Raw genomic sequence first — 12,430 nt, forward strand, 5'->3', positions numbered from 1 at the left:
AAAAGTGAGCGAAAAGCGAAAGCAAAAACCATCATAAACATTTGTGAAAAAAGGAAAAGTGTAGCTGAGATAAGGAAACAGAGAAAGTATATTCACTCTGGGAGCATAACAATATAGATGAAGTGATGGCGAGATGAGAGGCAAGAAGAAGAGGAGGTGGGGGAAAATGAAGAGTATGTGCCTTAACTGGAAAGCATCTACACATGTAAAGTCTTGCATCTTTCTCCCAGAAACAGAGAATGGCTGCAGACCATGAGCATCAGACAAATAAAGAAACACATAGTGCTCAAAAAGCACGTATGCACATAGGATGCATGCTTGACTTGAACACACACACACACGCACACACGCACACGGTGAAGTTAGAGAAAGGAGAAGAGAGGAAACAAATCCCTCGAGAGGGTGAAAGAAAGATCATTCAAAAGAGTGAAGCTGAGCCTGCAGACAGAACATCAAACTGGAAAAGGAGAGGGTAACAGGGACAACTGTGATTACCAGGGGAAGATGTCTTCATTAGGAAGAGAGGTTAACAAGGAGCGCAAAAAACTAAGTAGGGGGAGGGGGGGGAAATAGAAAAATAGAGATGTGGGGAAAAACACTAGCTTTGCTCTATAGTGCCTTGCTGCTCTCGCTCTTTCTGTGCCTTTGCTCAGGTCTTTCTCTGGCGATTCACAAAAACAGGAGTTATATTTGGATATGCGACCACGTCAGACCCAGACATTATTAACCGAGGCGAGGGCAGGGCTGCTTTAAATGTGATTTATTTGGACAGCTGTGCGTGCAATGAAACCATTCACATTGAGTCATGTGCATGCTAAGAGGTAAGCAGCAGGCAGGGACTACCTGAGGATTGTTGACCCCACTAGTATAAAAGTCTTACATATAATCATGGGATAAATGTGCCATGAGAGAATGAGAGGATGGTGAAAGTGTTCTTAAATGTCCCATCTTTCAGTGTTGAGAAATCCTTCAATAATTCCTTACGAGCATCTGAATCCAGATGAGATCCTGAACTAAATCGTTTGTTTTTTCCGCTGCATGGCATGGCTCGACTCACTCTTTTTTGGTTTTCCATTAAAAGAAGTGAATATTACCTGGTAATGGTTTTGGGAACACCTCGGTCGAGGTTCCAAGCGAGCTGAGCCGATACTTAAAGGTGTTAAAACACAGCAGACCACTGATTGGTCAGAGAGAACTGTCACTATCACAACACGACGCACCCTGCACAAACCTGCCATTTTTAAGAAGGAAAGCTACCATCAATAGCAACCGCAATTCTTTTTATTAACTCAACACGGTTTTTAATAAATGTCAGCCCACAAAAATCGCAGGTTAGTGCAGGATGACCTTTGTCCAGATGATCTGTGTTGAAGATGATGTCACGGCACTTTCATCCTGCCTACACTAAGGGGATATTATCAGCAGTGGAAAACAAAAAGAAAAAAGCACTGGTACCAAAAAAGTCAAGCAGCGCCGTACCATACAGTGGAAACACGGCATTAGCAAACAGTTAGCTATTTTCACATCCAGCAGACACAGAGCAACTTTTTATTTGGAGTTGAGTTTCTATTCCACGTTATAAATCTGTCCAATATTCACTCTCTTTCTAACTCTGGTTTTGTCTCCACTAGCCCCATTTGCGACTTGAGCATTCCGTACGTTACTCCATAATTCATTAACATGGCGTCGCCAACGCAAACCTTAAGGGAAACAAAAATACAACCACACTAGGCTGTGCTTTTACCTAAATGCTAACATCAGAATGCTAACACTCTCATAATGACAATGTAAACATGCTGATGTTTAGAAGGTAAAGTTTACCATGTTTAACATCATAGATTAGGGTGTTAGCATCCTAACATGCAAAATAGGACTAAACACAAACTACATCTGAGGCAGATGGGGATATCAGTTCTAAACCTAACAGTGCTATCTGCAAATATTCAGTCATTAACCAAAGTATTGGAAAAGGTCAAATCTTGACCTGATGGTGGCGCTAGATAAAAAGTCAGGGGATCACCAAATGCAGTAGCATTCATCCTCTGGGGACCATGAAGCAACATTTTATGGCAATTTAGACGTGGTAGAGATGGCAGTTCGTCCAGGCGCTGACATCCCTAAAGCTCTGCCTGTAGCGAGGCAGAAAATCTAAACACTAATGTTTACCAGTTATCCAGTGGGTTGCATCTTCAAAAGGTACAGTTCAGTATTTTGTCTCACAGATATCTACAGTCTGCCCAGAATAATAAAATAACTGATCCACATTTGAAATCCACTCTACTCTTCTTCGCTGGATGTATATTAAGTCCACTGCATGAGCCTATGGCAGGCCACATCAGCCTGGCAGTCTGTGGAAACATTGGTTTCACCCTGGGCAAATATTTCATCATTTCAGACAGACATCTGTGACATTTGAAGATACAACCTGGTACTAGATAACAGGTACAAACAGAGATTTACATACAAATCACGGAGTAAGGTACACTCCTGAAGTCATAAATGGGGCTAGGTCTCTACCAACACTGAGAAAAATATGTGTCTCTTCAGCTGTTAGATATCCTACTCTCCTCTCCAGATAGTCACTAAATGTGTCTGTATGCTTGTTTGCTGCTTGTTTTGCTGCTTATGGTTTTGCTCTCTGATCTTGGCGCTCCCGTAAATGAAATGTACAACAAACCCTTGCAGAGCTAACAGGGCCGCAGAGCTTCACAGATGAACAGAAAGAACAACACAACAGCAGCAGGCCAGAAGATACTGACTGTGACACACTGACAGAAGCCTGAACATGTTTGACAGGTAGAAGCAGGGAAACCAGCCGTGACTGAAGGGAGGAAGGGGAACGGAGGAGAAAGGAGTAAGTCTACCTTATAGGCGACCCGGGGCGGACATTTCTTCCCCAAACCTAGCGGAGGGGACATGTCGCGAAGCATCTCGTACATGTCGCGGTAATTCATGCGGCCGCTTCCCAGGGGAAAGATGGTAGGAGGCCATGGAAGGAGGAATGAAGATTTTCCAGGTGAGGAGGTGTTGGGATTAACAGGGGTAAGGGGAAGTTACATAATGACAGAAAGTGGCAATAGAATGGGAGGGGAAAGAGAGGAGAAAACAGAAATCCTTGTTAATAAGATTTCCAGGATATCATGATGTGGAATACCATCCTGGTTGGGTTTTAGGATTCAGGAATGGATCCCAGAGGAGGAGGGAGGGGAGGATGCTCCGGAGGATTCCCTGTGCAGAGATGCTGGATGGAGGGATCATGGTGAAAGATATGCATGTGGGAACCAGAGTGCATTTTATGATAAAGGCTTACTACAACAAACATCTGTCTTTTGAGTATCAAACGTTCACCACCTGAAGGCTAGAAAGGCGGCTCTGAAAAAATTAAAACTTGGATTTACAGTAGGCATACTTACAATGATATACAATGTCAACCTAACCTATAGAAATAAGTAAGAGTGTGCGCCCCATGTAGGCTGAGTCCTTTGCAGTGGCCCGGGTTTGAGTCCGACCTGCGGCACTTTGCTGCGTGTCATCTCTTTCCCCCCTTTCCTGTCTATTCACTGTCACTATCAAATAAAGGGAAAAGGCCAAAAAATATCTTCAAAAAAAGATAAAGAAATTCCTAAACCACTCCTGCACCATACTCCCCTGCCCAAGCTGCAGGTCACAGGATGTGCTTGTGCCGAAAAGTACTTTTTCCCCATACACAATCATTCATGCAAAACAACCAATTTCTTTTTCTAAAGGCTAAGTTCTGGGTAGAAAACTCCTGCATCCTGTACATACAATTTAATGAGGGAGATATACTCGGGGGCAATATACTGTCATCTCATTCATCAGAAATGCATGTTTGATGATTTCATATTTCAACAATTTCACAAACATTAGCTTGGAGACCTAATTTACCTGTTGGGCCACAGACTGAAGAAAATGACACCACCCAAACTAGCAGTCAGCCCGACAGGCAGTGAGGTTGCTGTTCGTAATATTAGATTTGGTTTATCAAAGACCATGCAAAGCAGCACAGTACCGAAAATAAGCACAGCAGAATCAGACCTTCGTGTTTAACTATATATCTTTAAATGTTACAGTTACAGCCGAAAATGACAATAGTTTGCAGAGTTCACATATTTCTGCAATTCAAATCAATGGGCAGTTGTTAGCGCGATGTCACTGTGATTATGTCTATTCTTTCTCGTCAAAACCAGGTGCCAACTTTACCCACAATGCAACTCAACTGCCAACAGTTCAGTCAGTTTATTAAGATGTGTTATGCTACATTAATAGTGGGTAATGTAGCCTTGAGCTGCTAGCCTCAAGCAGAGATGAGGAGCAAGCTACATAGATCTGGGCAGCTCATTTCTTTCTTACTCCACAAATCCAGTCCAGTCTTTAGACCCACCCAATGCTGTAAGTAACACCACTTGAGGACATTTATCAGTTTTCACGCAGCTCCCTCTGGAGCCACAGAAGGCAATGTTTTCCACATACTGTATACAGAAGTCAGTCCTTCCAGAAAAACGCAGAGTTTTTTTGTGATTGTTGCGGGCAAAAATCCTTGATTATGCGGCACGTTTTCTTAAAAACATGCGATGGAATATGCGAGATATTTCTGCAATTTTATGCGATGAAATTGCGGGAACGTGCAGAAATTGCGGGAACTTGCAAAAACTGCGGTTTCCTCATGGCTTCATCGCGGGGTTTGCAACTTTTCGATGATGTTCACGTCGCGTAATTACGTCACTTCATAACGTTCCCATGGCAACAGGGGAAAATGGCTGCTCTTGTGTGAAGTAAACGCAACATTTTTCAACTTTCTGCTAAGATAAATGTGACTTTTTTTGCAGGGATTATGAAATCATGCAAGCCCCGCATATTTTGCGCGGAAATCGGCAATTTATGCGGTGAAAGTGCGGCGTATTTGAAAAAATGCGGCCCCCGCATAAATATGCGGACTTTGGCTGATTATGCATTGAATTATGCGATCGCATGATCACGTTTTTCTGGAGGGACTGAGTAGTACTCCCCAACACGTGTAAACAGACATTGTTAAAATCAGTGTAAATTCCCCTTTGATACATCAATGGAAAAAGTCCTGGACACATTTCTCGAACATACTGAACATATGGATCAACAGAGGAGAAGTGGATTATGCTGCAGGAGTGGTTTGAGAATTTTCTACGTGGTTTTCATGTTTTCTTTCTTTCTTTTTTTTTGCCATGACTCTGACTCATTGGAATCCAATATAATCCAAGCTGACCACAGTGATCGTCCTTCTCAAAAGAGCAGCTATAAACCTTTCAGAGCCAACTTTCAAGGTGGTTATTATTTCAAATGTCCAGTGGAGTATTCCTTTACAATGCTCTCTGTTTCTGCATGCTAAAAAGACATTAGCAGTAACCAAAGTGGAAACAAAGCACACAATGCTCTCTCTTCACTACCCACTCTCCTTTCACTCCTGTGTTTAGAAGCAGGGAAATATCTTAGACATCACATTAGATGCCTTTTGTTTGAGCCTGACTTGCGGCATTGTTTCCTGCACTCGCCATGGTTACCTGCCAGCTGGTTAGTGGTGGATCGATGCGTGTTTGTATGCATGTGTGGTTGGGTCATTCTCTGGCACTGCAGGGAATGAGAACAGACATTCACAGTCCGAAACCATCACGGTCCCTTTGAAAACAAAAGGACTGTGTGGGATTGCAAACCTTATAAGCCACCCTGTTAGGGCACTTCTTCCCCAGGCCCAGGGGAGGCGAGATAAAACGCAACAATTTGTACATATCCTGATAGCATATCCTCCCGCTGTAAAAGATAAGACATGTTTAAGTTGTTAGGTCACAGGTTATTTTCACAGGTTATTATTTTTCATTACATCTATCTATAATAATCTGTTCTCTGTTAGTGGGCATTAACAGTTCGGTAAATACTCAGTAGCAGCATAAATAATACAACAGTTGTTTCAGTTTTTATTTTTCAGACAGTATCTGTGAATTTGTTGGTGTTTATTTTGACTGTCAAAATCTAAAACTTTCATAGCTTGTTTTTGCTGACTTATTTTTTTTTCTTACTTGGAGAGAGAAAAAGTATCTGCCAAAGAGTGTCTTCTTCTCACAGCTTCTGTTTTCTTTTGCTCATCAAAACAAGACATCTGAGGCCTGTACTACGAAGCAAGATTTGGCATTAATGAGGTAACTTCAAGTTCAACCCAGGGTTTTGTGTGTCACGACGGTGGGTCACTTGTTACCGGGTTAAATCGCCGTGGTAACTTATGCTGAACACCTAACCTCGGGAGCAGGTTATGTTGGAGATTAGAGATTAACCAGTGCAAAACCTCCTCCTACTGACCAATCAATACACGATTGATAACGGCGTCACCGTTCTTTGAAGATCTGGTGGAGCTCGGTGCGCGGAGAGACATTAACATTCCCTGATGGGTATTTTTATGCAAGATATATGTTTTCAGAGGGAATTACGAATAGGCTATTTGTCGGCTTGTTGAGCCGTGCGTTGCCAATGCCACACATCGGTTTGAATTATGTTTTTTTATTTTCTCTCACGATCGCTTACCACTGCCAGTACTGTACAGTACTGTAAAACCAAGGGCATTTTATGTCATTTCAACATTCGTGTACTCACATTGAATTACATAGCTAGAGTACCCAAGTTTGTTACTCGCAAAAACAATTGAGACACAGCCAGTAAAGTGATCCCGACTGGTCCTGGTTAACGCCACCATGCTAACCCTGCTAACTGCTAACGTTACCGGAGGACCAGGCAAGCGGGCCACGGCTGTTTACGACGTGTAGCCTGTTCAGCGGCCGTAGCCGACAACGGTGAGTTATTTTAAGCCAAGAGAGGGGGGCTGTGAATCGGAAAGAGACGACCATGAGTGTGTTTAGCGATTGTTGCCGTAATTCTAAGCCAATAAAGTGTGTTCAGTCGGGTGGAGAGGACAGCAAGATAGTGTTATTTTTAGCGCTTCCTACCGTAATTCTAAGCCGAGGAAGTGTTTGTGTCCATCGGGTGGAGAGGACAGCGAAGGTTGTTGTGTTTTTAGCGGTTCCTACTGTAATTCTAAGGCGAAAAAGTGTGTCTGTCAGTTGGGTACAGAGCTCCGTGTAAGCACGGGCCTCTATGACTCTCAATATAGCCAAGATCTAACGTTAGCTACTCCTTTCTGCTGTGAAGATGTCTGGCTATGTGAGACGAGCGTCTAGCAACATTGTTGTGGATGCTGCGGTCTCAGCCCGGCAACCTACGTGAACTTCGAGTCTGGGGAGGAGGGGGCGGGGGAGACGACTCTCTCCAATATTTTGAATTTGTACTGCAGTAACTATTTTAAACACTAGCTGTCAGTATTACATATTGCACCTTTAAAAATATATCTTAAGGTATAAATATTGATTGAAAGCCCACTCCCCACTGGCAGGAATGCAGTTATGGTGGGAAAATACTACATCCTTTTACGATTTTTTTGTTCACTGTAAAGTAGTAAAAGTATATTAAAGGGAAACTTTGGTATTTTTCAAAAATGCTAGTTTAATACTGGACCAATTTCAAAATTGTTGTCCCCATTAGTCACTAAGACACATGGGAAAAGGAAAGGATAGGATCAGGGTTGAAAAATACAAAAGTTTCCCTTTTAGTCTAAAAATACTGTAATAAGATTTTTTAATTACCACCACATGTACATTTCTAATTCTAGAATGTAAAATTTCCCTTTAAACCCCAAATTCCCTGTGTTTACTGTAAACTAAAGTGGTAATTGTCTTCATGCTGCAGAAAACACAACAACTTTTGGATGTGTAAAAGACATAAAACTGTGAAATCTGTTTAAACTGTTAAACCTTTCAAAGAAATCTGTGAAAACAAGTGAAAACTGAGCCTTAAATATACTCCTTGCCTCAACCTGACATAAAAATGAGTTAAAGCAGTTGACTGTTACTGAAGGCACATCTCTGAGAGCAGCTAATTTATATTCAAAGGAATAAATAATAATTCCTCCCCCGTAATGTCTGTCAGGAGATGGCAATTTCGTATTTCACATCTCGCACCTCTCTTGGAGTCCTGACTCACTGACAAGGCTTCTGTGAAGCCTTCGTTAAAACTTAATGAGCCTTACATAATCAGAGACAGATTACGCCTCGCACCGTCTCACGCAGAACTAGTATTGTGCTTTAGTCAAGTTAAACACTGTCAGTGTACGGAGCAGAGAGGGCGCTGACATCAACCTGTATTCTCCCTTTAAAGGGATAGAAATACTTTCTCTTCTCCTCTCCACAGCGACAGACTGAGGAGATTTGGAGCCTGCCGGCTTAGAGTCAAAGAGGGCTGAGCGGCCGCCAAGCGGAACGCTGGATTTACATGCATCAGTCTGGCCGACAGGGGGCTCGTCAGCAGCCTCAGCCAACTTCTGGCCCAGGCTTAATGCCATTCTAAGATGGGATTTCTCCAGTTCCACATCACAGAGTCACCCTGCTGGAACTTAGAGCTGAGAGTTCCCTGTTTCCTAGCATTCCTCTCTTCCAAAAACAAACACCCTCCTCTTTAACACTGACACTGGTTGATATTAGAGACTATACTGTAGCTGCACAGGTCAGAGAGAAACAGCAGAAGCACTTACCAGGCAGCAGGGTCATACTCTGCCCACACGCGGATGAATTCATCAAGGTGATGGGGCCCCAGGATGGAGGCGTCCCTTGTCAGATACTCAAAGTTGTCCATGATGACAGCGACAAATAGGTTCAACATCTAGAGAAGGAAAAAATAAGTGTGTAAAATAAATTAATAATGAATATGAGTATTTGTTTAAAAAAAAATAAAAAAATAATCTAATTTCTACTTAAAAGTACCATCTTGGTGATTCTGGATGTTTTTTAGCCCCAAAACTGCTAACTATACATTCTATGTTACAGCTGACTACTTAATTTCCTACATTTCCCACATGTTACTGCTGACTACTTAATTTCCTACATGTTACATATATCTTTTTGGAATTGACCCCACTTGCAACTTTACTGACGATAACACTTTCCTATTGTTGGCAACAAATAGGGGCTCACTGTTTTTCTCTATTTTTGGGAATAATCTAAAACCAATCCATGTATGTATCTGTTTATTTTGATTATTTGAATCGTTTGAATCTAGGTGAACATCTAAAAATACCTTTTGCAATTTAGCGGTTTACTTTTACTTGAAGGGATTTTGTCACATAACCGGCAGATCATTTGCATTTTCTTCCCATTTCTCTTTTTGCTTTTCTGTAACTGTCGGCTTTTTCTGAGCTGTGCTCGGTGCAAGAAGACCTTGTTTACGACAAACGGCAAACAGGGTCTTCTCGCAGCAGGGAACAGGATTACTTTTGGGTTCATGGGGGCATAAAATCTGGGTGAAAAGAGGTTCAAACAAACCTGCTCTTTTCAAAAGATCTGGGTATTTTTTGATCACTAAAAACAAAACGACAAAAAGTCCCAATGATTTAAGTTTGACGAAGTTTGACTGTTTGCATGTTCTAACTGGTAATTGAAACATGCAAAACCACGAAACTTCAGAATAATTTGTGTCAATCAGAACACACTGTCTGAGAACAGGTGGGACGGCCCTCTGTTCCCCTTCACACTGACCAGGAAGGAGCAGAGAAAGATGAAGGAGACAAAGTAGAAGTAGGCAAATTCACTTCCACACTCCTTCCCCACGGTTCCTGAGAGCTTATCACACGGCCGGTTACTGAGACACGCTAACATGATCTCGTGCCACGCCTCGCCTGTCGCACTCCTGAAACACACACAGTGACAGGAGCAGGGGTTGGTGTCATCAGAAGGCACTGGATTATTTGTGGTACCGGAATTGTTGGAATATGGAAGCAGCATTACCTGAAGAGAAGAGTCAAGGCCTGGAAAAAGGTCTGGAAGTTGTTGTGGTGATTTATTGCGGTCTCCTCATTCAGCTCGATGTTACCAAACACCTGAGGCAGCAGGAGAGCAAACCCCAAACATTTAAAGTCCTACTCAACTGTTATAATCAACTACTGCAGCACAGAGACTACAACAGAGGTCTGCCCAGTCCTCAAACTAAGACCCAAACACATAACTTAGAACAGTTTTGGTTATTTCACGGGACAGATTTTATGTATTTCTTTTTTTCCTCTTTTCTTCTCACTGGTTTGAAGTGGGCAGGACTCATTTGGAAAAAACACGATGTCACGTACTTCTGTAAACCAATCAGGATTTAGCAACTTTTGAATCAGAATCCGATGGTAGCTGGTGGGTAATTTGGTTAGTCAGTTGGTTGGTCAGTTAAATCTGATTTGTCAACATGTATTTATTCCTAACTCCATGCCAATAAATCTTCACCGACTTAAATTGAATGGAGAGTGAGACTGAGTGGATAACTACCACAACTTGGTACGTCCCACAACCCAGAAGTCTCATTTTAAATATTTATTTGCCCCTCGGCATGTCCATCCTGCTGGCCTATAGCTACCAGAACTCTGACAGCAGTCAAATATGTATGTAGCGTCTTGACGCTGTACGAGAACAGCAACTGACTTTTTCAGCAAAAACCTGGTGACAATCTTATAAATGAGAGGAATAAAAAGTAGGTAGGCTAATCCTTTAAATCTGCTACCTCTAAAAAGGAAGAAAAAAAAAACACCTGTACAATCTTATGCAACCCAAGGCAATAGCCCTGCAATACATATTTGGTTTGTGATATAATATTCCATTTTCATTGAGACTATGTCAGCGATGTGTTGATGCAGATTTACTGATGGCAGATGACCGTGCTGTTGTACTGTGGGACATTATAAGGTTTACAAAGTGTTCAAATTTCACCTATTGCATCCCTGTCTGGACCGCAATACACAGGAAGCTAGCACAGCGTTAGCTAACTTAAGATAAATAACACAGTACTACAGCTAGCTGTGTCATTTAAAAAACAAATGATACGTTGACACTTCACAGCGTCACTGGAGCGCTTGAGGACAGCTCAACTTTGAATTGTAGCGTGTCACAGAGCACATGTTGGATGTCAGTTTGTAGCTTCATGTCACCGGCTTCCAATGAAAATTACTTGTTAATTGTTGCTCGTAGTGTAAACACAGCATAAGACTCCAGGAACTCACTGCTCCCAATAAGCCAATAACTCCGGAATAAACAAACAAGATACACCGTATTAATTAGTATACTTTAGAGGTGCTGGTAGGTGGTTTTTTCTTACCTTTAGACAGAGCCAAGCTTGGCAAAAAAGCAAATAAGCACATTTCCCCAAAATGTCAAACTATTCCTTTAAGTACAAAGTGTGCCAGGGATTGTATTCTGAGCATTGTTTATCAAAGTGTATTCCATGGCCACAGGAAAGCTGTTTCTCATTTGCTAACAGGTGTCTACTGAAACACCTGAGACAAAGTTTCAGCCAACAATGAAATCACATCATAAATCAGTGCATAGCCTACATGAAACTCATTAACGGATAAACTGATAGTTAAACCACACATAGCCCCATTAGACAAGTTGTAGTGTGGCCTTCCACATTATAATTTTCCTGTTTCATGTTGTAATGCATTATTGTTAAGGGTTTCATGATTCGATTTGACTTTCGATATTATGGTCACAATTCCAATACATCTTTTTTTCAATAGGGATGGCAATGCCACAATAAGAGCTACTAGAGTCTTTCTAGCAATACAATGCACAATTAGTTTAACGAGGTGCACCTGAAGACACCATGAAGTCCTTTTGGAGCCCACGTTTTTTGTTTATTACATAACTCACTCACAGGAAGGGAAAATGTTGCCGCAGCAGCAGGAATTTCCAGCTCTGTTGTTTCTGCATCATTGCTGACTTCGGCAGTGGCCATGGTGTCTGGAAAAGTCAAGCTGCAGGCTGCCGGTAAGCTAACGTTACCCTGTGTCTTTAGCAAGGAGGCGGGGGTGAATAAAGACAAAAGTACTGGGGTAATTGCCGATCCTGCTTTTGAATTCTAAATCGAAAGCTCATTTTGATCGATTTTTGATTTAAAATCGAAATTGCGACACCCCCAATTTCTTTTTTTTAAGATAATTTTTTTGGGGCATTTTTCGGGCTTTATTTTGACAGGACAGCTGAAGACATGAAAGGGGAGAGAGAGGGGGGAATGACATGCAGCAAAGGGCCTCAGTTCGGAGTCGAAACCTCTATATATGGGCGCCCGCTCTACCAACTGAGCTATCCGGGCGCCCGCAACACCCCCAGTTTATTATCATTCTTATTCTGGCTTGTTTGGCCGCTGCTCAGGTCCCCAAACTCCATAAGCTACTACTGTACTTAGGGCTGGGGTGGTATGTATTTTTTTCTACCACGGTTGAAAAGCAAGAAATTCCCGCGGTATACCGCAACCCCCTTATGAGGTAAGTTAGAGCGAGAATGGCAGGGTGCCTTAAGTGAGTGACATC

General features: G+C 42.1%; 1 protein-coding gene across 3 annotated transcripts in view; it reads right to left on the reverse strand.

Moving 5' to 3' along the window:
- The window catches only part of cacna1bb (calcium channel, voltage-dependent, N type, alpha 1B subunit, b), a 209,735-nt gene that overhangs the window by 25,397 nt on the left and 171,908 nt on the right, over positions 1–12,430 (reverse strand). For all 3 annotated transcript variants that reach the window (XM_078270682.1, XM_078270681.1, XM_078270680.1), the window contains 4 exons: positions 9,873–9,964; positions 9,624–9,774; positions 8,624–8,751; positions 2,865–2,961 (listed from right to left, as the gene is read on the reverse strand). In XM_078270682.1, coding sequence (XP_078126808.1) covers positions 2,865–2,961; positions 8,624–8,751; positions 9,624–9,774; positions 9,873–9,964 — 468 coding nt within the window. The remainder of the gene's footprint in view (positions 1–2,864; positions 2,962–8,623; positions 8,752–9,623; positions 9,775–9,872; positions 9,965–12,430) is intronic.

The sequence above is a fragment of the Sander vitreus genome, chromosome 16 (genome assembly GCF_031162955.1).
Source record: "Sander vitreus isolate 19-12246 chromosome 16, sanVit1, whole genome shotgun sequence".
In the NCBI taxonomy this organism is placed as follows: Eukaryota; Metazoa; Chordata; class Actinopteri; order Perciformes; family Percidae; genus Sander; species Sander vitreus.